A 27,952-nucleotide genomic window follows, 5' to 3' on the forward strand; every position below is an offset into this window, starting at 1 on the left:
AATGCCCTCCTGGCTGTGCTATCCCTCTAGGCTCAGCAGGAATTTGCAGCTGACCCAGAAGCTGGAATCAATCCTGCACTCCTCGTGACACTGGAACCATATTGTCACTGAGTCAAGGCCCACTTACTACCTTACTTCCCCCCACTCCGACTCTCCCCCTTATACCCACACTTACACAGATGGTTCACGCCTCTCTCCCCAGACATCATTCTCAAAGGTTGAAGCCCACGCCTTCATCCAGTGCCTTTGCTTCCAGGGCCTGCCTCGAGGTGAAGAACTCATCACTGTTTGCTGGAAGAACCTGGGGAGGTGGGCTGAAGGGGAGGATGGAGACAGAGTCCACCAGGAGGGTGTGATAGAAAGTAAAGTGGTCACCACTACCACCATTCCATTTGGGGGAAGGGGTTGGGTCACACCTGGCGGTGCTCAGAGGTTCCTCCTGGCAGTAAGCTCAGAAATTGCTCCTGGGCCCGGAGAGATAGCACAGCGGCATTTGCCTTGCAAGCAGCCGATCCAGGACCAAAGGTGCTTGGTTCGAATCCCGGTGTCCCATATGGTCCCCCGTGCCTGCCAGGAGCTATTTCTGAGCAGACAGCCAAAAAAAAAAAAAAAAGAAGAAAAAAGAAATTGCTCCTGACAGGCTCGGGGGACTGTATGGGATGCCAGGTTTTAAACCACCATCTTTCTGCATGCAAGGCATGCAAATGCTTACCTCCATGTTATCTCTCCTGCCCAACACTCCGTTTTTAACAGAAAGGAAAAAAAAAGAAAGAAAGTAAAGTGAAGGCTAGAGTACTATGCAGCCGTTAAGAAAAGAATGAGCTCGTATGTATAATCATGCTGAGTCAAAGAAATTAGAGGGAGAGGAAACAGAATGATGGTGTTTATATAAAACAAAGATACTATGGTAATAAAATCCAGAGACAATAGAGATGAGGGCCAGGAGGACCAGTTTATGGGAGGAAGTTTGTCACAGAGAGCAGAGGATGCAGTGAGGACTGAGAAGGGAGCACTAGGACAGTGGGAGTTGGGAAGGAGCACTCTGGACAGGAACTGGGTGCTGAGAGGAGGGAAAGGGATGGGCAGGGTACCCCTTCAGGAACAGTACTGCAAACCACAGTGTCTAAAAGGAAAATAAAATGAGAGAGAGAGAGAGAGAGAGAGAGAGAGAGAGAGAGAGAGAGAGAGAGAGAGAAATGTGGAAATGTGTCCTGATGAAGGGAATTGGGCAAATATGACTGAAACTCAATTATGAACAACTTTGGAATTGTGTATCTCGTGGTGAGTCAATTAAATAATTTATTAAAAATAAATTATTAAAAAATACAGTGAGGGCCTGGAGGAGTGACGCAGGGGCTTAGATCAATTGCCGTGCCAGCGTGTGTTCATGAGTTCAAATCCCCAGTGCCCCACATGCATCGGGTCTGGGTCTGGCACTTCTTCTGTCTGTGACCCTGGGTGGTGCAAGTCATTCTCACAGCTGGTGTATGTGTGAGCACCAGCATGCTCTGCAACCCCAATGATATACTAGAACTGTGGCCCGGAAATACGGCTCTACAGGGGCCCTGGGTAGGGGCACAACCATAACTGGGTGTTCCAACTCCGAGGGTGAGCCCCTGCCAGACCATGTGCAAACACTGCAACTAGGAGTGCATATTTGGTTATTTTTGCATTTTTTTATTTGGAAACTTTGAACTCCACTCCTCCCATCGATGCTCAAGGCTTGCTCTTGGCCCTGTGCTCAGAAAACTGGGGTATCAGAGACCAGATCTCTGGTGTGTAAGGCAAGCGCCCTACCAGCTCTCCTATTGCACTGGTTCCAGGATGCACATTTTCATCACTGTTCACGCACAGCTGGTTGCTTGCGGGCAGCTGAAGGTCATCACGCACTTTTTTCTGTGTTGGTGCCAGAAATCCCAGGTGGCACTGCCACAGGGGTCACGGCCCTGCACGTGAGGGTGGACATCAAACAGCCTCGTGCTTTCAAAGCCGATGCTTTGCTAGTGGGCTGGCTTCAGGTCCCCTGACTTGATTCTTCTGGCCGCAGCTGTAAACTAGCTTGTTTTCTTGGTTTCTTTCTCTACCAGCTCATTGTCAGCAGATGGAGAAGCAGTTGATCTTTGTCAGCTGAATGTGTGTGTGTGTGTTTGTGTGTGTGTGTGAGTGAGTGTGTGTGTGTATTGTGTCAAAGAGTAAACCCAGGACTTCACACATACAAAGAAAATGCTGCACCACTGAGTTCTGAATTCTGTCCCCGGAAGCTATACAGTGGTCTTGGAGCCATGTTCCTATTGCTGCAAGTCATCTGGATTCTCTGGAATTTTCCATTTACGAACTGCAAACACCGAGAGTTGAGCTTTCTCTTTCTCCAGTTTGGATCCTCTTTATTTCTTCTTCACGTCAACTTGCAGCGGCGGCTAGAACTTCCAATGCTGAGCAGAACCGTAGTTCTGAGGAGACATCTTGCCCGGCGCCTGAGCTTCAAGGTAAAACTGTCCGATTTCTGTCTTCAGATGATTTCTGTAGGTTCCTTTCAGCCATTTAAAAGTGTTCATTGGTGGCGTGTGTGCAGGACATTGCTGTGCTTTGTCAACTCTGCTGCCGTCCATTGCTAGAACTTTCCAGTATTCCAATAGAAACCTTGTTGTGTTGACCCAGTTTGCCAATGATGGTCAACTTCTGTCCCCCCAACCCTGTACATTGAGACTGAAGATGTTTGCCCCAGCTGATGACTGGGGAAGAACAGGTCCCGGGCTGATGACCAGAGGACCATTTATTCTATTCCAACAAAGCTTATATAGGGCGAGAAGAACTGGAGTATGTGCAGGGTGGCAGGGCTGGGGACATAGCAGAAGGGTACACGAGGGCCAGTGAGGTGCCAGGGAGAAGATAAGCGTAAACATTGGGGCTTTCGAATATCTCAGGAGCATCATGGTGGGAGTAAAAGTGACCTGTAATGTCCCTTAGCCAGAGCTCTATAGGAGGGAGGAGTGATAGCCCAGAATGAAGCCTGAGTGACCACCCCTAGGGTAGGGCACAATCACCAGATCAGGATAGGGTCAGTAACATAATAATCCCAAAAATATTTACATACACAACAGACCCCATCCAGTGCCACGCATTTGTGGCAGCAGGCAAGATTTCCTTTCTTATAGCTGAGTAACATTCCAAGGTTATATAGACCATCATTTCTTTCAGGGGGGCGGAGCCAGACCTGCAGACAGTGCTCAAGAGAGTATTCCTGAGATGCTTAGGGACCATCATGTGGTACCTGGGGCTGAATCCAGGGCATCTGAATACCAAGCCGCTGCTTCCCTGGTCTTATGCTACCATTTCTAGCCCTTTGAGCTCCTTCCTGGCTCTTTCCTACGATTTCTTCCTCCGTTCACACGCAGTTGGGCGCTCGAAGTGTTTCCAGACTCGGTTATTTTAAATGGTGTTACATCAACATGGGCACACAGACCGCTTTCCAGCGAATGTTTCCCTTCTTTGCAGAGAGCAGTCGCCCTCGTGGGTGTGGACAGTTTGTGACTTGCCTTTCCCGTGGTGTATTGACGCCAACACTGTCTTCTCCAACCTCCTTCTGCTTTTCCTCCAGATGCATTTTTGGAGCTTTTTTTTTTCCTACTTTGTCTACTTTTCTCTTTTCTCCAACCACCTCATCAGGTTAGCTTCTTCATGCCGCTGGTTCGAATAAGGTCCTTCACTTCATGCGGTAATGGCTCCTCTCGACTCCTTATGTATATGCTCCCTCTATTCAAGTGCTCCCTCTACCTCAGGTACTCTGTATGTTGGATATGAAGACCTCCAAGAAATGACTAAGTTTAGCCAGGGAGCTGATAGTCTGAGAGAGGGGCAGAAAAAGGTGATTTAAGGGTCTTAATTTCTAAGTTACCTGAACACCGGCACTCCCAGGGAATGCCCTGTGTGGGGGACCCCATAGTCACTCTTGTGCCCTGCCACCTCTCTTGCAGGAAGACAGAGGCTTTACATTCGCTTCCTTTTCCACGAACATGCCATTTGGAGATGCAGACCCACTTGGGCTTGATAAGCATTAGATAAGTATTTGTCTGTTATCTGACCTTTCTCCCTTGCTCTTGTTCCTGAACAATAAATAATGTCTGTGGAGAACACTCTGGGCTCTCAGTCCTTGAGGTTGGGAGGCCCTGACCTCATGCTTTCTCTCTTATGTCTGTCTTGTCTTCCGTTTTTTAAAATGTCTTAAATATCTTTATTAAAAACCACGATTACAAAAATGTTTGTACTTGGGTTTCTTTTTTGTTTGTTTGTTTTGTTTGTTTGTTTGTTTTTGGGCCACACCCGGCGATGCTCAGGGGTTACTTCTGGCGGTCTGCTCAGAAATAGCTCCTGGCAGGCACGGGGGACCATATGGGACACCGGGATTCGAACCAACCACCTTTGGTCCTGGATCGGCTGCTTGCAAGGCAAACGCCGCTGTGCTATCTCTCCGGCCCCGTACTTGGGTTTCAGTCACAAAAAAAAAGAACACCCCCCTTCACCAGTGCAACATTCCTACCACCAATCCCCCCATCTCCCTTCTCCCCTACCCCTTGCCTGTATTTGAGAGATGCGTTTTATTTCTCTCTCTCACTATCATTGTCATGATAGTTGTCAGTGTGGTTATTTCTCTAACTGCATTCACCACTCTTGGTGTTAAGTTTCATATCTTGGGCTGGTTCTTCCAGCCCTCATCTCTATTGTCTCTGGGTGTTATTACAATAATGCCTTTTATTTTTCTTAACTCCCACAGATGAGTGAGACTATTTTGTGTCTATCTCTCTCCCTCTGACTTATTTCACTCAGCATAATAGTTTCCATGTCCATCATAAAAGTTTCCATGTCCATCCATGTATAGGAAATGTCATGACTTCGTTTTTTCTGACCGTTGCATAATATTCCATTGTGTAAATGTAATAGTTTCTTTAGCCACACTCATCTGTTGTTGGGCATCTGGGTTTCCAGATTCTGGCTATTGTAAATAGCACTGCAATGAATATAGGTGTGCAGAAGGCATTTTTGTATGTGTTTTCATGTTCCTAGGGTATATCCCTAGGAGTAGTATATGTCTTGTCTTCTTCTTTTTTTTTTCTATTTTGGGTCACACCCCGAGGCACTCAAGGGTTACTACTGGCTCTGCACTCAGGTGAAAGGCTCAGTGGACCATATGGGATGCTGAGAATCAAACGATAGTCTGTCCTGGGTAGGCTGCATATAAGGCAAAGGCCCTACCACTGTGCTATCTTTCTATCCCTTGTCTTCTTTTTTTTGGGGGGGGGGTTTCGGCCCACACCCGTTTGATGCTCAGGGGTTACTCCTGGCTAAGCGCTCAGAAATTGTCCCTGGCTTGAGGGGACCATATGGGACGCCGGGGGATCGAACCACGGTCCTTCCTTGGCTAGCACTTGCAAGGCAGACACCTCGCGGCCCAGCCCTTGTCTTCTTCTTTTTTTTTTTTTTTTTTTTTTTTTTTTTTTTTGGTTTTTAGGCCACACCCTGTGATGCTCAGGGGTTACTCCTGGCCATGCGCTCAGAAGTTGCTCCTGGCTTCTTGGGGGGCTATATGGGACGCCGGGGGATCGAACCGTGGTCCGTCCTAGGCTAGCGCAGGCACCTTACCTCCAGCGCCACCGCCCGGCCCCCCCTTGTCTTCTTAATCCTTGAGGCACCTCTGCTTCAGGACAGTTTACTCAGGGGCTGGACTTCGACATCTGTACACTCAAGTCCTTCATCTACTCACATTCCCTATATACTCATTGACTCCACCTTTGCAACTGACCCTCTACTCATCTACACTGTATGTCCCATCAACACATGTGCTCCACCAACTCCCATATGCCAAAACTTCAGATGCTCAGAGTCTGAGCTCGTATATTCCATCTACTCACTTTCCCCACATTCTCCAGAGACATGGAACCTTCTAGACTCCTTTTGCTGACACAATCCACATATGATTGTGTATATTCCACATATGCATAGACTCCTCACCACTCTTGTACCATTTTGGGGGGAGGGAGAAGAGTTTTGGGGCCACACCCAGTGCCACTCAGACTCCTGGCTCTGTGTTCAGGGATCAGGGCTTAGGGAACCATCTGGGATGCTAAGGTTTGAATCCGGGTCAACCATGTGCCCTCCCCACTAGACTGTGACTTGCCTTCCTCGCTCTTGCCCCCTCTCTTGCCTTGCCAGGGGGTCTCGTGCACTCTGCTGGAACTTCACTGAGATACTGAATCGATCGCCTTCTGAATGGTGTGACTTTCCTCTCTTATCTCCTTTTCTCTTCCAGATCTTTTTCCTGAGCTTTTAGATGTGCTATATTCACTTAGCACAGAAGAGATTAAATCTTTCGTTAGGCACAGGGGTGAGTGGTTGACACGTTCTTTGTCCTTTCAACTTCATTAAAAATTCTGTTTTTTTTTTTTTTATAGTTTTGGCTTCTTGGGCCACACACCTGGTGATGCTCAGGGCTGACTACTGGCTCTGCTTTCCAGGATCATTCCTGGCCATGCTTGGGGGAATGGATGGAGTGAACCGGTGGGCCTTGTGCAAGGCAAGTGACCTCTCTGCTGTCCTAACACTCCAGTCCTCAGCTTTGTTTTCATTATCCGACACTCTTGCTAATGCCACCAGATAGAAACCACAATCAGGGGCCAGAGCGATAGCACAGAGATAGGACATTTGCCTTGCATGCTCGTGGCCAACCGGGGATGAACACGGGTTCGATTCCTGGCATTCCATATGGTCATCCAAGTCTGTCAGGAGTGATTTCTGAGTGCCAAGCTAGGAGTAACCCCTAAGCACCACCCATTGTGGCTCTAAAAGCAAAAATACACCAAACCCCAACCACCCCAAAATGCAACCAGGGGCTGGAGTGATAGCACAGTAGGTCGGATGCTTGCCTTGGAATCAGTCAACCTGTGCTCGAGTCTTGACACCCCACATGGTCTGTGAGCAAAGCTAGGAGTAAATAACCCCTGAGCACTGGTGGGTGTGGCCTAAAAAAACAAATGAAAAGAAACCACAATCAATCCCTGTAAAACAAATCCCCATGGTATGTGGGATCATCCTATGCACTCTATTTTATTTATTTGTTTGTTTTTGGGACACACCTGGAGGTACTGAGGGGTAACTCCTGGCTCTGTGCTCAGAAATCTCTCCTGGCAGGCTCAGCGGACCAGATGGGATGCTGGGGATCAAACCCTGGTCTGTCCCGGGCCATTAATGTGCAAGGCAAATGCCCTACTACTGCCATGTACCATATTTCTAACCCTCAAGCGGACAGGTCTGATGGAGGTAGAGTAGCCACGAAGAATTAATAAATCAAGCCAGTCAGGAGAAAGTCATGGAGTCAGTTTGCTTCTCTTCTCGTGGTCTCTCTCTGAGCACCAAAACCAAATGGACTTTTCTTTATCTCATTTCAAAATTTAACTGGGGGAGAAGAATGGAGTAAGATCCAGGCAGACTTTTACATATCAAAGGGTTAGGTGAAGGGACAGGAATGATAACATAGAAGTAGGTAAGGCAGCCAAACAGGAAGGACCTGGTTCATTGGCATCCCATATGGTCCCTTGAGTTTGCCAGGGGCGATTTTTTTATTTTGGGGGGGCACATTGGGTGATGCTCAGGAGTTGCTCCTGGCTATGTGCTCAGAAATAGGTCCTGGCTTGGGGGACCATATGGGACACCAGGGATCAAGCCCAGGTCTGTCCTGGGTCAGCTGCATGCAAGGTAAACACCAGGGGCAATTTCTGAGCACAGAGCCAGGAGTAACCTCTGAGCACCACTGGGTGTGGCCCCACCCCCCAATAAAACAAAAACAAAAAGCCCAAAAATGTTTAGGTGAAAAGGAAAGAGGAAATTGAGGGAACACCTTTATTTTGGGTTAATAGCTGGCTGTCATCTTACAAATCCCACCTTGTCATCGAGGACACTCCAGCTGAGTTGAAGTCACTTGATCATTCAATTCCAGATCTCAGAGTAAAGTGTGGAAGGACCTAGAAGGAGCGGCCCCTGCCCAGCACCTATCAGATCTTCCAGCCCAGGATAAGTGTGCGTGACCATAGGGCACTGCTAGGCCCATTTCTGTGGCAGCTCCTGAAGGGCAGCCTTCTGTGTCTTCCTGAGCACAGGTGGCTCTACTCACACACTCCTCCACTGTGGTAGGGAAGGCAGGAACCCAGCATGACAGTCGGCACAGACGTTATTTGAAATTTTCAGTTTTCTTCACGTTTCACTCTGACTCCCCATTCTGTCTTCTAATGCAGCTGTGCGTGTTGGCATGTAGAGCTCCTATTTTCGAACCTGCAGCTGGCAAGAAGGAGACTTGGTTGACTCAGAGTCAAACACACCTTTGCCAACATTGTACCCCAGTTTCTTTCCTTCCTTCCTTCCTTCCTTCCTTCCTTCCTTCCTTCCTTCCTTCCTTCCTTCCTTCCTTCCTTCCTTCCTTCCTTCCTTCCTTCCTTCCTCTCTCTCTCTCTCTCTTTCCTTCCTTCCTTCCTTCCTTCCTTCCTTCCTTCCTTCCTTCCTTCCTTCCTTCCTTCCTTCCTTCCTTCCTTCCTTCCTTCCTTCTTCTTTCTTTCTTTCTTTCTTTCTTTCTTTCTTTCTTTCTTTCTTTCTTTCTTTCTTTCTTTCTTTCTTTCTTTCTTTCTTTCTTTCTTTCTTTCTTTCTTTCTTTCTTTCTTTCTTTCTTTCTTTCTCTTTCCTTCCTTCCTTCCTTCCTTCCTTCCTTCCTTCCTTCCTTCCTTCCTTCCTTCCTTCCTTCCTTCCTTCCTTCCTTCCTTCCTTCCTTCCTTCCTTCCTTCCTTCCTTCCTTCCTTCCTTCCTTTCCTTTCTTTCTTCTTTCTCTTTCTTTCTTTCTTTCTTTCTTTCTTTTCTTTCTTTCTTTCTTTCTTTCTTTCTTTCTTTCTTTCTTTCTTTCTTTCTTTTTTTTGTTTTTTTTTTTTTTTTGGGTCACACCTGGCAGTGCTCAGGGGTTATTCCTGGCTCCAGGCTCAGAAATTGCTCCTGGCAGGCACAGGGGACCATATGGGGCGCTGGGATTCGAACCGATGACCTCCTGCATGAAAGGCAAACGCCTTACCTCCATGCTATCTCTCCGGCCCCTCTTTCTTTTCTTTCTTTCTCTTTCTTTCTTTCTTTCTTCTTTTTTTTTCTTTCTTCTTCTTTTTTCTTCTTTCTTCTTTCTTTCTCTTTCTTTCTTTCTTTTCTCTTCTTTTCTTTCTTTCTTTCTTTCTTTCTTTTTCTTCTTTCTTTCTTTCTTTCTTTCTTTTTCTTTCTTCTTTCTTTATTTCTTCTTTTTTCTTCTTTTTCTTTTTTTCTTCTTTCTTTCTTTCTTTCTTTCTTTCTTTCTTCTTTCTCTCTCTCTCTTTCTTTCTTTCTTTCTTTCTTTCTTTCTTTCTTTTCTTTTTCTTTTTCTTGCCACACCTGTCATCACTCAGGGGTTCCTCCTGGCTCTGAGCTCAGAAATCGCTCCTGGCAGGCTTGGGGACCATATGGGATGCTGGAAATTAAACATGGGTTCATTCCAGGATGGCCACATGCAAGGCAGCCATCCTACCACTGTGCTTTTGCTCCGGATAAATTTCAGTCATGTGGGAAAAGTCGGGGTGAGGACGAATTCAGGCCTTCCTGAAGATGAGGTGACAGGCACTGAACCGTGTCCAGTGACACAGCCCTCGCCGACACAACATGCCTTGGAGAATACAGAGACAGAAATGGGGGACCTGAAAGGGCCCAGCACTACTGGGCAAGGCCCAGCTGACTGAGTGATGTGCTTAATTTTGTAGTAGCTGGAAGCTTTGAGCATTATGACTTAAACCCTGTAGCCCGACGTACAGCGACTGTCATCCCAGGTTCTGCAGAGTGTGACTGGACTTGGCTACTGGGCCCAGGAAGAAGAGATGATATCACACAGGTAATTTAAATTAACAAGGAAACCCCCCCAACAAGGCTGTTGTCTTTAGAAAAAGGGGTGATCTGAATCCCAAGACTGCATTCCTGTTGATGCATTGCTCTCTGCATTTCTGTCTTCTAGTATGACCAGGAAAGCCAAGGGTGCATTTGTTGATCGGCAAATTATGTTCTTGTCGTCCCCCCCCACCTCCCCGAGCATGCTTCTAGCTCTCCTTTCTGTGCCTTCCCTTTTCCCTAATGCTCAGTTTTGGGGCTAGGACCGTGGGAGCAGATATTCCTCCCTTCTCCCATCCAGTAGTGATCCATCACGCATGCCCAGTGCTCTGTCCAATGTGACAGATGCCCGTTCCGTTCCCTCACGGTCACCTTCCACAGTTCCACCTCCACAGTGGTTGCTCTCCAAGGTCCTCCTGAGCCACTAAGTCCCACAAACGCTCACCAAAGACCATGGGAAAGAAGAGACGTAAAAAATAAAATAATGGAATAGGGGGGCCGGAGATAGCATGGAGGTAAGGCATTTGCCTTGCATGCAGAAGGACGGTGGTTTGAATCCCGGCATCCCATATGGTCCCCTGAGCCTGCCAGGAGTAATTTCTGAGAATAGAGCCAGGAGTAACCCTTGAGTGCTGCCGGGTGTGATCCAAAAACCAAAAAAAAAAAAATTTTAACTGTCCTAATAATGAGAAGATATATGAGGAAATGGAAAGCCTGTCTAGAGTACAGGGGGGGGGGGGGGGTCCGAGTGGGGAGGAGGGAGATTTGGGACATTGGTGATGGGAACGTTGAACTGGTGATGGGTGGTGTTCTTCACATGACTGAAACCCAAACACAATCATGTATGTAATCAAGGTGTTTAAATAATATATATATATATATATATATATATATATATATATATATATATATATATATATATATATATATATATAAGAATGGAATAGTGCAGCAGGGAGGGCACTTACCTTGCACCCCAGCCAACCTGGGTTGGATCCCTGGCAACACATAGGGTTCCCTGAGCCAGCCAGGAGTGATTTCTGAACACAAAGCCAGGAGGAACCCCTGAGCACCACTGGGGTGGGGGTGGGGGCAGAAACCAAAAGCAAAACAAACAGAAGTAAAAAGAAAAACAACCTCCCCCAAACAAACAAACAAACAAAACCAAAACAATATAAAGGAAAGGCCCCAAAGCTTGGTTTTTATGTTTCTTTGTTTTTGCTTTCTAGCCTCTCAGCACTCACTTCTTTTGCCTTTCTGAACAGAAGAGCCAAAAAGGCCTCAAAGCAAGGTTTTTATGTTTCTTTGTGTTTGCTTTCTAGCCTCTCAGGACTCACTTCTTTTGCCTTTCTGAACAGAAGAGCCAAGGTAGATTCCAACTGTGGGGCCCCCTAGGATGGGGGAGACAGTCACCTCAACACAGCAGCTCTGTGGCTCTGATGGGGCCACGGTGTTGATTCCCTCGTGCGCTTGTGTCTTTCTGACGACCCTGCATTTTGGAGTTGGGGTTCTTTGGATGGTTCCCCTCCTGGTAGGGCACACGAGGGAGGCATCAGGAAGTTCAGCCTAGGGACAGAGAAGCTCCAGTTCCTCTCTGCTCCAGGGCGCCAGCAGGAGGCAGAAGCCCGCAGCTTCATGACACACGTCACCAATCAACCTTCCTAACGTCACTCTCCAAATGTGTCCTGGACTTTTCCAGGCCAGCGAGCGGCACGTTGCGGGCCCCCATCATTAACGTGCCTTTCACGCTGCCTGATCCCCCTCCAGTCCCAGAACTCTCCCTGATCATCCATCAGTATCATCACAGTCCCCAACGTCCGTGTGTCCTTCCATCCGTCTGGGTGCAGTGAAAATTTCCAGTGCCAACAGGAAGAAGGAACCAACAGGTTTTTTTTTTTTTTTTTTTTTTTTCAAGAGCTTTGAGCCACTGGAGAATTGAAGAGCAGAGATCCCTTTCCAGCTTTGAGGTCCCCCCCCCCACCACATCCAAGGAAACAACAGTTTCCATCTTCATTTGCATGGCGCAGGCATTAGATGTGGTCCAGTTCCACCGAGCTCCGCTTGGAAAGTCAGGAGAGCCAATACTCCTCGAGCCTTGACGGAGACAGGGAGCAAACGCAGCCAGGCAAATAATACATCACCCTGCCAAGGCATTTTCCAGTTTGAAAAGGACAGAACAATTTGACATGATTTTGGGAGTCACTTTGCAGCAAAATAGCCCTGGACATTCCTTCTAGAACCTTCCTTCCTGCCACCCATCCACCCACCCACCCACCCACTCAGCCACAGGGTGCAGGTAGGGGTGGGTTCCTGGTCTGCTGCTGCTGCTCCCCAAGGAGGCGTGGCTGGGAGACTGATTCCCCATTCTTCTGCCTTTTTTTTGGAATTGACCTTCTAAAGGGAGACGGGCCAGTGGCCTGAGTTTTGAGCTTTTTTTTTTTTATTTTAATATTTTTTCCGGAGTGGTGCCAGCCACTGTTGGCTCTGCGCTCAGGACCAATTGAGACCAACAGCCTGGTGGAAAGAAGGTTAGAGGATGGGGCTAGAGACTCCGAGAGACACTGGGTTAAAAGGAAAGCAAGCAGGGAATGACTCCTAGGGGGTTGAGGATCCAGCATTTGGGTGTCCTGGTTCTGCTTGAAGAATGCTGGGGTGCGGGGCCCCATTTCCTGTTCTAGAGCCATTAACCCAGATGGCTTGTAACAAGGTACAAGATGGCTTGTAACCTGTGTTCGAAGCCTGGAAAACTCAAGATTGGGTGAGTGGGGCCAGAACTCCATAAACTGAGTCCAGGGCCGGAGCGATTTACACAGCGGGGAGGGCGTTTGCCTTGCATGCCACTGATTCAGGTTTGATCCCCGGCATCCCATATAGTCCCTCGAGCCTTCCAGGAGTGATTCCTGAGTGCAAAGCCAGGAATTACCATGGAGTACCACCAAGTATGACTGCAAAACCAAGCAACAACAACAACAACAACAACAACAACAAAACCTTGGGTCTAGGCTCCATATGCAACAGTCCAGGTTCCATCCCTGGCCCCAAGTGGTGCCCAAAGACCTCAGGCTTCCCAGTATAAACAAAGCAACCAAGAAAGATGGCATGATTTTGGTACATTTCCCCAACTGTCCTTTTTGCTCATGGCCTGTGGTTCACTTCCTGCCCAGGAAGGTCTTTTGTTTCAGGGCAAAGGGTGGATTTCATGATTTCCAATCCTCAGCCCCGGCTGGCCTGAAAAATCTCAGGGTGCTGAGTGATTAATTCCAACCTGCCCCAGAAAACGTTAGTCAGCTGGCAAAAGAAAATGGCCCAACGAGAAGGCAAAAGAGCAAATTGCTTTTTATCTGTGAGTGATTATGTTTGACAAGAGGGAAAAGCAGGAAATCTTTTGTCAAAGAACAAAACTGTGTGTGGAGCAAATCTTTGCACACGTCTGGGGGCTTGGCTTTGCACGGTTTGAATGAACATGAAATAATTCTCCTTCTTCCCCCTGGCCCCATATCCCAGTGCTCTCAGCCCCCCCATCCCGAGTCAAGAGCAGAGAAAAGAAACTTTATTTTCACACATTTACTCCCGCAGAATTTGCCAGATCATATTAGGACTTCCGGTGGCCTCGTAGCATGCTTTCATGAACTAGCAAATTCTCTTTCAAGAAAGCCATTTGCAACTCGCTCTTTCCCACTAGCAGTTTAATTTTGCCTTCACGCATCGTGACGCCCACGGGCTCGTTCTTTGTGGGCTGGAAAGCCAAGGTGGGGTTCCCCTTCTCCTCCGGGAGTAGAGCTGGCTTCCCTTCTGCAGGAGTGCAAAGATCAAGACTGTCAAAATTCTCCGACTGATTCAGTCCTTCCCTGCTACGCGGCGTTGCTGTCTGTGCAGAATTTGAAAGAAGAATTTGCAAGCCGGAGAAGGAACTGTTTGGATTGAGTCTCTGATTCCAATTTAACTTCTCACACTTCCCCCTGCTTCTCTAATTAAAAAAATAAAGTCAGGGCACAGTGGGGAGGGCGTTTGCCTTGCTCCAGACCCCCTGCATCCCATAGGCCCCCCCCCCCCCCCGAGTCTGCCAGAAATGATTTCTAAGCATAAAGCCAGGAGTACCATCGTGAGCACCTCTGGTTGTAGCCCCCCCCCCCAATCAAAACCAAAAGCAAACAGACAATAATGTCAATCTCATTATTTGAAATCTTGGCGGCACCGTTTTTTATATTTTGATTATTTATTTACTTCTTTTGGGGGGGTTACACATGGCTCTGTACTCAGAAGTTGCTCCTGGCAGGCTCTGGGGACCATATGGGATTCCAGAACCACCATTTGTCCTGTGTTGGCCTTGTGCAAGGCAAACGCCCCACCGCTGTGCTATCTCTCCGGTCCCTATTTTATTTATTTGAATATTTATTTATTTGTTGTCTTTTGGGCCCTGTATCACCAGGGTAATTCCTGGCTCTGCACTTAGAATCACTCCTGGGGGCAGTGGGTGGTGATCAAACCTGAGTGGGCTTCATGCAAGTTAAAAATGTCCTTAGCCCCTTAGTACTATTGCCCCAGTCCCTATTTTTTCTGTTTTCTATTTGTTTGTTTATTTATTTATTGATTGATTGATTGCTTTGGGGGCCACAACTAGTGGTGCTCAGAACTTACTCTTGGCTCTGCGCTCAGAAATCACTCCTGGGGACCGGAGAAATAGCACAGTGGTAGGGTATTTGCCTTACACGTAGCCTACCTGGGATGGACCCGGGTTCAATCTCCAGCATCCCATATGGTCCCCCTAGCCTCTCAGGAGTGATTTTTTTTTTTTTTGGTCACACCCGGCAGCACTCAGGGGTTCCTCCTGGCTCTATGGTCAGAAATCGTTCCTGGCAGGCTCAGGGGACCATATGGGATGCCGGGATTTGAACCACCGACCTTCTCCATGAAAGGCAAATGCCTTACCTTCATGCTATCTCTCCGGCCCCACCAGGAATAATTTCTGAACAAAGAGCCACGAGTGAGCCCTGAGCATCACCAAGTGTGGCTCAAAAACCAAACCCAAACCAAACCAAACCAAACCAAAACAAAACAGAAATCACACCTGGCAGGCTCAGAAACCCTATGGGATGCCAGAAATTGAACCCGGGTCAGCCCGTGCAAGCAAATGTCCCACCCTCTGTGCTATCACTCTGGTTCCAGGAATTTTTCTATTTTCAACGGTTTCTTTTCGGATCTCCACACGGCTAAGTTGTTCATCTCCTTTGACTCTCTGCCAGTGTCTTAATGGTCCTCGCACAGCCGTGGCTGGTCACAAGTGCGGTTTCCCCAACTGGTCCTCTTGACCCCCTTGTACCTCCTCCACTTTCCCTGCTGCTTCAAGCCTTCTTGAGGACGGCGGGATTTCTTTGCGATGGGTTATTCCTTTATTTCCAATTATGGGCGCCCCTCCCCACCCAGCGGGGAAGCCTGAGGAGATGAGGGATTCGGTCTACTTCAGTGAGAGACACTTGAATTGCCCAGAGTAGCGCCTGTCCCCAAGCAGGCGCTCGCTGGCAGTTGGCTGGCCCTGGCAAGAAACAATCGCCTGAGTGAGACGTGGAAAGAAGCAAAGGGTCCCTTCAGCAAAATGGGCAGCTGGTGGATATACTGGGGTTTAGGGTCTGATTTTGGAGGAGTGAACCCCCAGGGAGAAGCAACCAACTGCAGAAGGCTAAGAGAGATGGGTCTGATTGTGACCTCCCGCACAGCCAGCCCCCTTCCTTCCTTCCTTCCTTCCTTCCTTCCTTCCTTCCTTCCTTCCTTCCTTCCTTCCTTCCTTCCTTCCTTCCTTCCTTTCCTCCTTCCTCCTCTTCCTTTTTCTTTTTTCTCTTCTCTTTCTTTCTTTCTTTCTTTCTTTCTTTACTTTCTTTCTTTCTTTCTTTCTTTCTTTCTTTCTTTCTTCTTTCTTTCTTTCTTTCTTTCTTTCTTTCTCTTCTTTCTTTCTTTCTTTCTTTCTTTCTTTTCTCTCTCTCTCTCTCTCTCTCTCTCTCTCTCTCTCTCTCTCTTCTTTCTTTCTTCTCTTTCTTTCTTTCTTTCTTTCTTTCTTTCTTTCTTTCTTTCCTTTCTTTCTTCTTTCCTTCCTCCTTCCTTCCTTCCTTCCTTCCTTCCTTCCTTCCTTCCTTCCTTCCTTCCTTCCTTTTTTTTGAGGGGGGTTCACACCAAGTGGTGCTTAGGAGTTACTCCTGGCTCTGTGCTCAGAAGTCACTCCTGGTAGGTTCGGGGGTCTATATGGGATGCCGGGGTTCGAACTGGGGTCCATCCTATTTGGCCGCATGCAAGGCAAACGCCTTACTGCTGTGCTATCACTCCAGCCCCAAACACCCTTCTCTCAAGTCCTGAGGATGGGAACCAACTTTGCATCTTCCAGCAAGCAGCCTTGCTTGTATCTAAATATATTTCTGTTCTTCAAATTCTCTTTGGAAAGAATGAGAGCGTCTTCCCAGCTCCCTCATTAATGACAGAGCTCCAGAAAATTTATGACACATGCTCACTTTATATTTTTATATTTGCGATGTTGGCAAGATCTCTTTGAAAGGGACAATTGGCTGAAAGAGTGAACCACGTTCGCTCCCTCAGGAAACCTGGTGTAAGTGATCCCAGGATTCTGGATATGGTGGAGCACGGATTTCTCCCATGCTGGTGTTGCTAACCACAGCCTCTGGGTGTGCTACTCAATGGTCTTCTTGCTCTCTGCACCTGAACATGGGAGAAGCATTTTGTCATGAATGCTCCCTAAATACAGACTGCAGCCCTGTTCTAATACTTCTCTTCCTCTGCTTGTGTGTGGTGACTCCATGAGTTCAACTGCTCAGTCCCTGTTCTCAAAAGTCAAATCTTGGGCCAGAGAGATAGCACAGCAGTAGGGTATTTATTTACCTTGCACGTGGCTGACCCAGGAAGAATCTGGGTTTGATTTCCGGCATCCCATATGGCCCTCTGCCTTGCCAGGACCAATTTCTGAGTGCAGAGTCAAGAGGAACCCTTGAGTACTGCTGGGTATGGCTCCCCTAAAAACAAACAAAAAAGTCAAACCTTGCTCAAAACCTGAGTCATATCACCACCTTCAATTCACTTCCAAATCCACCTCCCTCAAGATTTCCACCTTGATTTAAAATCATCTGCCTCTTTTGTAAATAAAGCTTTATTATAACCCAGGCATGTCCATTTGCTTATCTGTTGTTCATGGTAGCCTTAGTACTGCCAAGGTAGTTGTTCAGAGATCATGGGGTCTGCAAAGCTTATGGAATTTGACTGAATAATGCCCCCCCAGATAATTATTCTGTAGAATATTTCTTGTAGAAATGACCTTTGTTGGAAGATCACTTCTTTGCAGATGTGAATAAGTTATGAATTTTGAAAGTGGAGAGTATTCTGTAGTTAGCAGTGCCCCCTTCCCTATCTAAGTCACTAGTAGTGTCCACATAAGAGAGACAGGAGGAGACAGAGATGGCAACCTCTCTCTCTCTCACACACACACACACACACACACACACACACACACACACACAAGGATATGTCAGTATGGACACAGAAGTGTCAGACAGAGATAGAAATAGAGAAACAGAGAGACAGAGAGAGAGAGAGAGAGAGAGAGAGAGAGAGAGAGAGAGAGAGAGAGAGAGAGAGAGAGAGAGAGAGAGATTTGAAGCTGGCTTTGAAGACTGGAATGATGTGTCCACAAGCTAAAGAATGCTGGCAACCACTAGCTTTGGGAAGAGGTGGTAAGAAACCAAACTTCTCTAGAGCACAACCTTGATTTTGCCCAGTAAAACTGACTCTGGGTTTCTGGCATCCAGAACTGCAGATCAAAACGACTTTGTCCTCTGAAGGTGCTAGGCAGTTTGTGAGCATAGGCCCAGAAAAGCTGGCATAGGTGTGAGCACAGACAGGCATGGTACTGCAGGCACAGCTCTCCCCTCACCTTTGTCTGCTGCCTGTCTGCCTGATCACTCCTTTGGTAACCCAGATCCAATCAGAACACCTCAGACAGATGGTTACTCCAGCCCCACATCACCCACCAGCTCTCTAGCAGCATCAAAACAAAATCCAAAGAATTTTCTTTTTTTTCTTTATTTTGGTTTTTGGGTCAACCCGGCAGTGCTCAGGGGTTACTCCTGGATCCGTGCTCAGAAATCGCTCCTGGCAGGCTTGCGGGGGTGGGGGTGGGGGGACCATATGGAATGCCAGGAATTGAACTGGGTCTGACCTGTGTTGGCTTGTGCAAGGCAAATGCCCTACTGCTGTGCTATCGCTCCAGCCCCAAAATCCAAAGAATTTTTATGGAATTCAGTATCCTGCTATGGCTGGCCCTGCATTCCTCTTGGGATCCCAATGCAATGCCCCTGCCCCATGGCCTCATGCAGTTTCTACAATACAGCAAAGGGGCACCTGCCTCCAGACATTGGCATGTTCTGACTCTTTTTTTTTTGTTTGTTTTTTGGGCCACACCCATTTGATACTCAGGGGTTACTCCTGGCTATGAGCTCAGAAGTCGCTCCTGGCTTGGGGGACCATATGGGACACCGGGGGATCGAACCGCGGTCCGTCCAAGGCTAGCGCAGGCAAGGCAGGCACCTTACCTTTAGCGCCACCGCCCGGCCCCATGTTCTGACTCTTAGTCTAAACTGTCCTGAATGTTTCGGCCACACCTAGCAGCGCTCAGGGTTATTTCTGGTTCTGAACACAGGAATCACATCTGGTAGGCTGGGGAGGGAGAACCATATGGGATGCTGGGGATCAAAACCCAGGCCGGACACAAAGCAAGTGCCTTACCTGCTGTGCATTTGTTCTGATGGTACTGAGAAATACTGGTGGCATAAACATAAAGTGAGTGCAACCTGTCGAAGAGAAAACTTGTGGTTGTGCTTTTTCTTGCTCTATCCGTAATTATGGGTGATAGTTAAATTTCTTTTTTCTTCTTCCCTTTTCTGTACACGCAGACTCTATTTCTGCCGTGTGTTGTCTCCTGCAGGGAACACCACATGCCTTCTGCATTGTCTCACTGATTCCAGTTTAATATTTAAGCAGGAAAAGCTTCCACAGTTATGCTCTTGGTTAACTTCAACTTTAATATTTTGAGGAACACCTTTGTCCATGGGAATCAGCCAGGCCTTATGCCTGTAACCTTTCCTCTCTTTTTTTTATTGTTAAATTATATTTATTTAAACACCGTGATTACAAACATGATTGCAGTTGTATGATTACAGTCATGTAAAGAACACCCCCCTTCACCAGTGCAAGATTCCCACCACCAATTTCCCAGATCTCTCTCCTCCCCACCCACCCACACCTGTACTAGAGACAGGCCTTCTACTTCCTTCATTCATTCACATTTCCTCTCTTTAAAGAGAATATATATATATATGAACAGATATATATTTTTTATTTTTACTTTTTTGGTTTTTGGGCCACATCTGGTGATGCTCAGGGGTTACTCCTGGCTATGAGCTCAGAAATAGCCCCTGGCTTGGGGGACCATATGGGACATTGGGGGATCGAACCGAGGTCTGTCCTAGGTTAGCAGGTGCAAAGCAAACGCCCTACTGCTTGTGCCACCGCTCCAGCCCCAACAGAATGTTTTTTTTTTAAATTCACTTTATTTAAAGAGTATCTGTCACATAGTTGACATAATTGACCATAATACTTTTTATTTATTTATTTTTTTGGTTTTTGGGTCACACCCGGCGGTGCTCAGGGGTTACTCCTGGCTGTCTGCTCAGAAATAGTTCTTGGCAGGCACGGGGGACCATATGGGACACTGGAATTCGAACCAACCACCTTTGGTCCTGGATTGACTGCTTGCAAGGCAAACGCTGCTGGGCTATCTCTCCAGGCCCACTGTTTTTTTGCCACACGCAGTAGCGCTCAGGATTGACTCCTGATTATTGGCTCAGAAGTTACTTCTGGCAGGCTCAGGGGACCATATGGGATGTTGGAGATTGAACCCGGGTAGATTGCATGCAAGACAAATGCCCTCCCTATTGTGCTATTGCTCTGGCCTCCTCGTAAGAGAGAATAAAATTATTAAAGAAAAGAAAAAAAAGTAGGAGGAGAAAAAGAAAAGTACAGTGACAAGCAAATTTGAGAAAATTACCATATCTCGCAATAAGGTCATTAAGCCATTGGCAGAAGGTTTAGAGCTCTTAGTGCTAGCTGACCATTCTGTTCCTTCATTTGTGTCTGGACATTAAGTGAGAGAAGTCATTTCTTCGAGGACAGGCTCGTGAGATGAAATGCAATTAAAAATCAACAAACTTCAGAAAGATATGATACGGTTCCAATACTAGAAGTTTCAAGCTGTAAGGAGAGACCCTGGCTCTACGAAGCAAGTCTGGAAAAACTGGGATTGTCTGTGTTGGGGGGGGGGAGTGTCATGGAGTGGTCAACCTCCAAGTCTCCCTGCTTTGGATCCAGGAAGACAAGGCTCTTGGGCTGTGCACGCTAGCTCAGGACTTTGCAGATTCCCCCATTCCTGGGAAATGCCATCTAAGAGAGCACTGCCAGAGGCAACTTGGGTTCCTAACAGGGTTGATTTGAAATTCATTTTTGGGGATTGAATGCTCAAACGTCTTTTTCTCTTGCCATGTGTTTACCCTGTAATCCCCTTGGGCTGAACCCCCACCCCAGATTAGGAAGCTAGGCCACTAGAAGTTGGAGTCATTGCACAGTGGGAAGGCATTTGCTTTCCATGTGGCTGACCCAGGTTTGATCTCTGGCATCTCATATGGTTCCCTGAGCACTGCCAGGAGTAATTCCTGAGCTCAGAACCAGGAGTAACTCTTGACTACTGCAGAGTGTGTCCCAAAAAATCACAATCAAAACCAAACAAAATAGAAGGTAGGTCCTAGCTTCACCACATGGACAATTTTCATAATGACAGTCACAGCAAAAGTATCTCTCAAGATTCTGATCACAAAGGGCCAATCCCCACGGTTTTTTTTTTGTTTTGTTTTGTTTTGTTTTGTTTTTGTTTTACCTAAAAGGATGTCGAAGGACTGGGCACTGGAAGCTGACCCAATGGTCCTATGTGGCTTGACTTCAGTCTGTAAAGGTTGAGCAGATAAAAGCCTGGAGTGGGCAAGGTGCTGGCCCTGCATGTGGCCAATCCAGGTTCCATCCTGGCACCAATGCAATTCCTACAACACACAGCAAATAAGGTCCATTGGGACCTTGGGGCCCAACAGGAGTGACCCCTGAGCACAGAGCCAGGAGGAAGCCCTAGCGCAGCCAGATATGACCCCAAAACTAAAAATAAAAAGTCTGACAGATAAGACAACTCTTTCATTTTGAAAAATCATTTCCTGTGGAAACGGAATGGTGGCACAATGGTAGGGCGTTTGCCTTGCATGTGGCCTACTGGGGTTATATCCTGGGCATCTCATATGGTCCCCGAAGCCTGCCAAGAAATGACCTCTGAGCACCGCTGAGTGTGGCCCAAAAATAAACCAAAAGAAAGAAAGAAAATTGGTTTTCTGGTCTACATACTAGGTTTTTTTTGTTCGAATTGTACTGCCAGTCAGCTGCAGTTGATGCCAGTGAGGCTGGCAATATGACAAGCCTTAGACCAAGGCAGGTGCTCCAAGGTGGGAAGGGGGGATGTGGGTGCACCAGAAAAGACTGACCAGGAGGGCTAGTGGGTGGAAGGTTGTTCGAACTAAGCCTCTAAGTGTTTATCTGCTTTATAAAGGGCAAAATGAGAAGGGGTGGTTATTTCTATGTAATTTTATTTCTGTACTATATATGTTTTTTCTTCTTCCAGGGCCACACATAGTGGTGCTTGGGACAATTTCTGTGGTATCTTATTATCATACCTTCCTCATTAAAAATGTGTATCTTCTTTTAATTTAATATTTTGGCCACAAAACAGAACAACTCTGGCAATGCTCAGGGCTTGCTCATGCCTAGTGGGGATCAGATTGGAGCTGGATCAGCTGTGTGCAAGGAAGGCCTGCGCCTTACCCACTGTACTATTTTCCTGGCTCCCCGCATCGCATTTTAGCCAGGGCCAGTTCCATGGGGAGAGTGGGGACACAGGATCCCTTTCCACTCTTAAAATGCACTGAGGACCCCCACAAGCATTGGCTTATGTGGTTTAATTTATCTATAGTTTATGTATGTTAAGAGAAACAGGAAAATATTTATTAGATCATTTAAAAGTAATAAGCCTATGACATGTTTATTTTTCCTAGAGTTTATTTCACAGATAAATTACTATAAACATTTATGATCACATTTCCCCAAACAATGAGTGCTAAGTGATAAGCACCACACAGCTGGGAGTTTTCTAACTTGCCTCCCATCAGTTCTGCTTCTGATTTGTTCTGATGTAACCTAACCAGTCACGTTGATTCCCAAGAATTTCACTGAAGAAAGTGAGAGATAGATTTATTATTAGGGGAAGAATTTGATTTTGTGCTTTCATGGCAAGATCAGAAGGACACCCAGGGCTGGAGAGAAAGCATACAGGAGGTGGAGCGCTTGCATACAGCTGACCTGGGTTCGATCCCCAACATCCCATATGATTCTCCACACTGCCTGAACGCAGAACCACGAGTAAGTCCTGAGCACTGCTTTAAGTGGGCCCTAAAGAAAATAAAGCAAAAAGCTCATTTTTCTTGTGGTGTAAGGGATAAAACTCAGGACTCACTTGCAGCCTACTTGAAGAGCTGGGGTTCTAGTCTGCATCGAAGATGCTTCATGCTTCCTCTAGGGAGTTTCGCCCTTGAGATCCTTTCTGTTCCCACTGTACCTATTATACTTGCTAACTGTGGTTAGCTGTGAGCCCATGGGGGTGTGGAATTCTCTATCATTCATCTTTTCTTTTGCTTTTAAAAATAATATTTTATGTCCCACTCAGCAGTGCTCTGGGATTGTTCCTGGCTATGCTCAGGAATGACTCCTGATGATGCTGGGAATTCCGTGGGGTGCAAGTCAAGTGTCTTGGCGCCAGTCCTAGCTGTCCAGGCTCTCCTTCATCTTCGTGGTCTGCCTCATGGGTCTTAAAAGTGTCTCAAGTCGGGCCCGGAGAGATAGCACAGCAACATTTGCCTTGCAAGCAGCCGATCCAGGACCAAAGGTGGTTGGTTCGGATCTCGGTGTCCCATATGGTCCCCCGTGCCTGCCAGGAGCTATTTCTGAGCAGACAGCCAGGAGTAACCCCTGAGCACTGCCGGGTGTGACCCAAAAAACCAAAAAAAAAAAAAAAAAAGAAAATAGACAGTCATGCCCCCATGTGATTCCTTGAGCATCTAGCTTTTTTTTTTTTTTAAATATAAAATAAGGTTTTTAACCTAATTATGTTTTATAATAAACATCATAATTTTGGATATTCCCTCCCACCTTCCAGTAATGGGTCAATTTTTTTTTTTTTTTGGCCACAGCAGCTGGTATTCAGGGCTGGGGGGGGCATTTGAGGTGCCAGGGACTGAACATAGATCAGCTGTGTGCAAGACAGATGCTCTTCCTACTGGACTAGCTCTCTGGCCCTGCTTAATTCCCTTTTGTTTCCTGGTCTCCAAGCCCAAGGACAGAATCCACTGAGTGGACAGAACATGACTTAATGAACAGCCAACAGCAGCACATTTGGGAGGCATCAGACTTTTTGTCGTAAAAAAATGGAGTGATCCTGTGAAGAATGCCTTCACACATAGAGCTTTTTCGACATTTGGTGTTATTTCCTTAGAATAGATTCCCAGAAGTAAGATTACTGGGTCAAAAGATGCAGAATTAAAATAAGAAAAAAAAAAAAAAGGCTTTTAATACACACTTTAAAATTGCTTTTTTTCCAAACGGGGTTAGGCTAATTTTTAATGACACTAGCACTTTCAAGAGAGAGAACATGGCTCACCATACAAATCGTCAACATAAGGTGGGGTTCCCAAGCCCATAAAATACCGATAAAAAACGGTGCCCTGGTCTGTCAAAAATTGGTGCCTTTTGGAGGCTCATAGAATGTAAATCGGGCTTAGAATGAAATTTGGGTGGGTGGGTGGGGGGTTGGCATCTTCCCTTCTGAGAAAGGCTCGAAATGTCCTCGTGTGAAGACTCAGAAAAAGAGCATGTGAGCACTGACATTGGACTTGCACGGGTACAGTCAGTCGGTCCAGCATCAGGGCGCAGGAAAGCCGGGGCAGAGTGAAGCCATGAGGGCGATGCCACCGGGCACCCACCGGCCAGCATGCAGAGCAGAAGACTCGAGTGGCAGAGCACAAACCCCAGAGGGCCCGGGATTGGGGGGGCCTCTGGTCTGGGTCCAACTTCACAGTTTTTAAAAAGCGGGCTGAACTTTCAACCTTCTGCTCCAGCATGGCCAGGGCCCAAGGATTTTCCCTGCCAGGGTGGGCTTTGATTTGATTCGAGTTGACTGTTGCCATCTCATCGGGTCCAGTGCAGGGGGTGGCTGACGGTGGTTGTCTCCAGCGGTGAGGGTGCAGGTGGGGGGCCGAGTTTTCCAGAAAACCTCGTTCCCACCAAGGAGGGAAGCTGGTGGTGGCCGGGTGTCCCGGGGGGTTGCAGCACGGGACAAGGGACAAGGCCCCACCGCCTGCTGCAGCGCTGGGGACGCCGGCATGCAATGCAAGCATTCATGTATGCTCGCAAGCATGTTTAGAGGCATGTAAGCAAGCATTCATGTATGCTCGCAAGCATGTTTAGAGGCATGTAAGCAAGCATTCATGTATGCTTGCAAGCATGTTTAGACGCATGTAAGCAAGCATTCATCGATGCTTGCAAGCATGTTTAGACGCATGTCAGCAAGCATTCATGTATGCTTGCAAGCATGTTTAGACGCATGTCAGCAAGCATTCATGTATGCTTGCAAGCATGTTTAGATGCATGTCAGCAAGCATTCATTTATGCTTGCATGTTAAGATGCATGTAATCAAGCATTCATGTATGCTTGCAAGCATGTTTAGACGCATGTCAGCAAGCATTCATGGATGCTTGCAAGCATGTAAGCATGCATGCAAGCAGGAGGGCAGGCCCAGGCCAGCGTCTGGGGGAGCTCGGGTGGCTCGAAGCGTGGCCCGGCCCGGCCCGGCCCTGCTCCGAATGCTGCTGGGTCTGGCGGGCCGGACATCTGTGAGTCATCGGCCCTGCGGGTCACACGGACAACGTGACCGAAATAAAGTTTCGGTCTTTGAAGCCGCTGGAAACGGGGCCAGAGCAGCCCGGCGCAGCCCAGCTCAGCCCAGCCCAGCCCAGCCCAGCGCCCCGGGGTCGAGGCAAAGCCAGGCCCGAGCGGCCCCTGCACCCCGCCGCCCCGGGGCTCCCCGAGATCCCGCCGCCGTCCTGCACGGGACCCCCCGCGCGCCCCGCCGGCTTCCCCGGGATGCCAAGGAAAAAAAAACGTCCTTCATCCCGGGAGCAGCACGCGGGGAAAAGCCCGGGGAAGCCAATGAGCGCGCGTCTCCCTGCTGACGGGGCACGCTCGGGAGGGGGCGTGGCCAGGCCTCGCCCCGCCCACCACCCTCGGAACTCCCCCTCGGATTGGTCCGCGCGCGCTCCGGGAGGGCGCGGCCACCCTCCGCCCCGCCTCCGCGGCGCCGGGACTTCCTCCTCGCATTGGCCGGCGCGGCCTTGGGAAACACTCGCAGCGCCGCCCAATCAGCGCGCGCCGCCGCCGCCGGCGTCTTCCCCATTGGCTCGGCCTCCGGCGCGCCGGCCAATGGCGAGCTTTGTTTGGGTCTGGGAGGCGGGCGAGGGGCGGGGCGCGGGCCAATGGGCGCGCTCCGTGGCGAGGCGCCCGCGGCCAATGGGCTTCCGGGACGCGCCGCTCCTCCCGGCGCGGCGATTGGCGGGGCGGGCGCTGAGCGGCGGGCGCGCGGGCCAACGGGCGGCGCGCGTGGGCCGCGGGGCGGGGCCGGGGCGGGCGCGCGGCGGCGGGGCGGCTGGGCCGGCGGCGGCGGCGGCGGTGCGAGGTGCGGGGCGCGCGCTCGCTCGCTCGCTCGCTCGCTCGGGTCCCGGTCGCGGGAGGCGGCGGCGGCGGAGGAGGATGTGGCGCGCCGAGGGGAAATGGCTGCCGAAAACAAGCCGGAAGGTACGGCCGGCCGGCGGCGGGGGGCGGCGGGCGGGCGGGCAGGCCGGGGAGCCGGGCGGGCGGGCGGGCGGCGGGGCGGCGGGGAGGCCGGACGCGGCCGCGGGGACGACGGCGGCGGCGGCGGGAGGAGGAGGAGGAGGAGGAAGACGGGGTGCAGGGGTGCAGGAGGGGGAAGAAGAGCAGCAGCAGCACCAGAGCAGCAGCCGGGCCGGCGCCTCCCCCACCCACCCACCCACCCACCAGGCCCGGCCCCCGCCCCCCAAATCCGTGCACCCCGAAAATCAATGCACCCCGAAATCCGCGCACCCCAAAACCCTGCACGGGCAGGGGCCCCGCGGGGTGCAAACTTTCGCCTCCTCGGACCCCGACTCCGGACCCCAAAACGGGACCAGGCCGGGCGGCCCCCAAGAAACGGGGTCCCCCCCCAACCCGTCCCTCTCGCCAGGCGGGGACCCCCACTTGTGCAGGAAGCGTGTGTGTCCAGCCGGGCCCAGGCTCGGGGCCTCCCTCCGTCCCTCCTGCCTGCCTGCCTCCCTCCCTCGTGGGCAGCTGCTCCCCGTCACCCCGGAGGGAGGAGGGCGGCGGGCAGGCAGGCAGGCAGGCAAGGGGCCTGACAGATGCCGCCCGCCCGCCCTTGCTTGGGGCACCCCCGGGCACCCCGAGGGTGGGGTCCCCCGCGCCCGCTCGCCCTCCCTGTGCCCTTTACCTTATCTTCGTGACCCCTGTGCCTCGCCCTCCTCGCTCCCCAGGCCGACGGGGGACCGACCCCCTCTGCTTCTCGGACCCCTGGGAGAGGAGGGACATGGAGGGACGAGGAGGCACCCACCCCTCTTCTCCTCCGGGGAAGGGTGTCTTCTTCGGGGCTCTGCCCTCCACACTCCGCACACACCAAACCCCCATCTCATCACCCCCCCACCCTCACCACCATCCTGGGCTTGACCCTTTTTTATTCTGTGTTTTTATTTCATTCCATTTCATTTCATTTTTTTTTTTTTGGCCAGGACCAGGGGACGCCCCAGCCGGCGGTGGCGGGCCCCCCGGCTTCTCCTCTCCCTAGCTCGCTCGCCCAGTGGACAGTGGGGGGCTGTGCAGCCCTGAAGTCATTTCTAAAACGGAAGGCGGGTACTTCTCTCCTCTCCTCTCTTCTCTCCTCTCCTCTCCTCTCTGCACACTTTGCTGGGCTCGCTGAGCTCATTTCCTGCACCCCCATTGGGTGGCCCTCTTTTTTTTTTTTTTTTTTTTTGGTGGCACCCCCATTCTCCTCTCCTCCCCCCCCCATACACAGGGGAGGCCCTCTCCCCTCTAGGCAGGCCGGTGTCACCTCCTCCTGCCCCCCCTTGGTCCCCCCCTGGTGTGCTCAGAGCTACTTGTCCGGGTGCTGGTGGGTGCCCCAGTAAGATGTAGGGCAGGGATCCCAGTGTGCCCAGGCCTGGAGTTTAAAAGGGGGCCGCGGGCATCGTCGGCCTCCCTGGTCCCAGCTCTGCTCCAGGGATTCGTCCAGACTTCCGGTTTGCTCAGCTCCTGGGGGGGCCCCCCCCGGTCACCAGTTGACACACACTTTCTCCCCCCACACCTCCCCGCACAGCACGCAGCATAGCACAGCACAGCACAGCACCGAGGGCCCGTGCCCAGCCTCTGTCTCCTGCCCTTGGGCTCCTGGCTCCTGCGCCCGCAGCCGGCTTGGTACAGCCTGCCCCCAAGAGTCTTTGAACCTTCCCTGGAAATAAACTTTCCAGTTCTTTTTTAGGAGGCCGCACATTCTCTCCTGGCTCTGGGCTCCCCGTCAGCCATATTTAGGGGAGCCTGCTACCTTGACTCTCTTCTCGATTTTTTTTTTTTTTCTTCCTCCAACTAGATTTATTATTCACGCTGGCTGGGTAAGCAGCAGCCATCTGCCTTTGGCATCCAGAGAAGGGAGTGGCGGCACCCTTGTCGCCCACGTGGAGAGGTGGCTGCTCCGGTGCTCCTCGGGGTGCTGGAACC

General features: G+C 49.6%; 3 protein-coding genes across 9 annotated transcripts in view; 2 read left to right on the top strand and 1 right to left on the bottom strand.

Annotated features, from left to right (window-relative positions):
* THAP3 (THAP domain containing 3) overlaps positions 1-27,952 on the top strand; it is a 432,757-nt gene that overhangs the window by 73,983 nt on the left and 330,822 nt on the right. The gene's annotated exons all lie outside the window — the stretch shown is intronic.
* The window catches only part of ERRFI1 (ERBB receptor feedback inhibitor 1), a 731,587-nt gene that overhangs the window by 45,594 nt on the left and 658,041 nt on the right, over positions 1-27,952 (bottom strand). The window lies entirely within an intron of this gene.
* CAMTA1 (calmodulin binding transcription activator 1) overlaps positions 25,850-27,952 on the top strand; it is a 552,305-nt gene continuing 550,202 nt past the window's right edge. For all 7 annotated transcript variants that reach the window (XR_007496769.1, XM_049775266.1, XM_049775269.1 and 4 more), the window contains exon 1: positions 25,850-25,969. Coding sequence is in view for 6 of the 7 variants with exons in the window: in XM_049775266.1 (XP_049631223.1) it covers positions 25,925-25,969 (45 nt within the window). In the remaining variant the exon portion in view is untranslated. The remainder of the gene's footprint in view (positions 25,970-27,952) is intronic.

Source organism: Suncus etruscus, chromosome 6, assembly GCF_024139225.1.
Source record: "Suncus etruscus isolate mSunEtr1 chromosome 6, mSunEtr1.pri.cur, whole genome shotgun sequence".
In the NCBI taxonomy this organism is placed as follows: Eukaryota; Metazoa; Chordata; class Mammalia; order Eulipotyphla; family Soricidae; genus Suncus; species Suncus etruscus.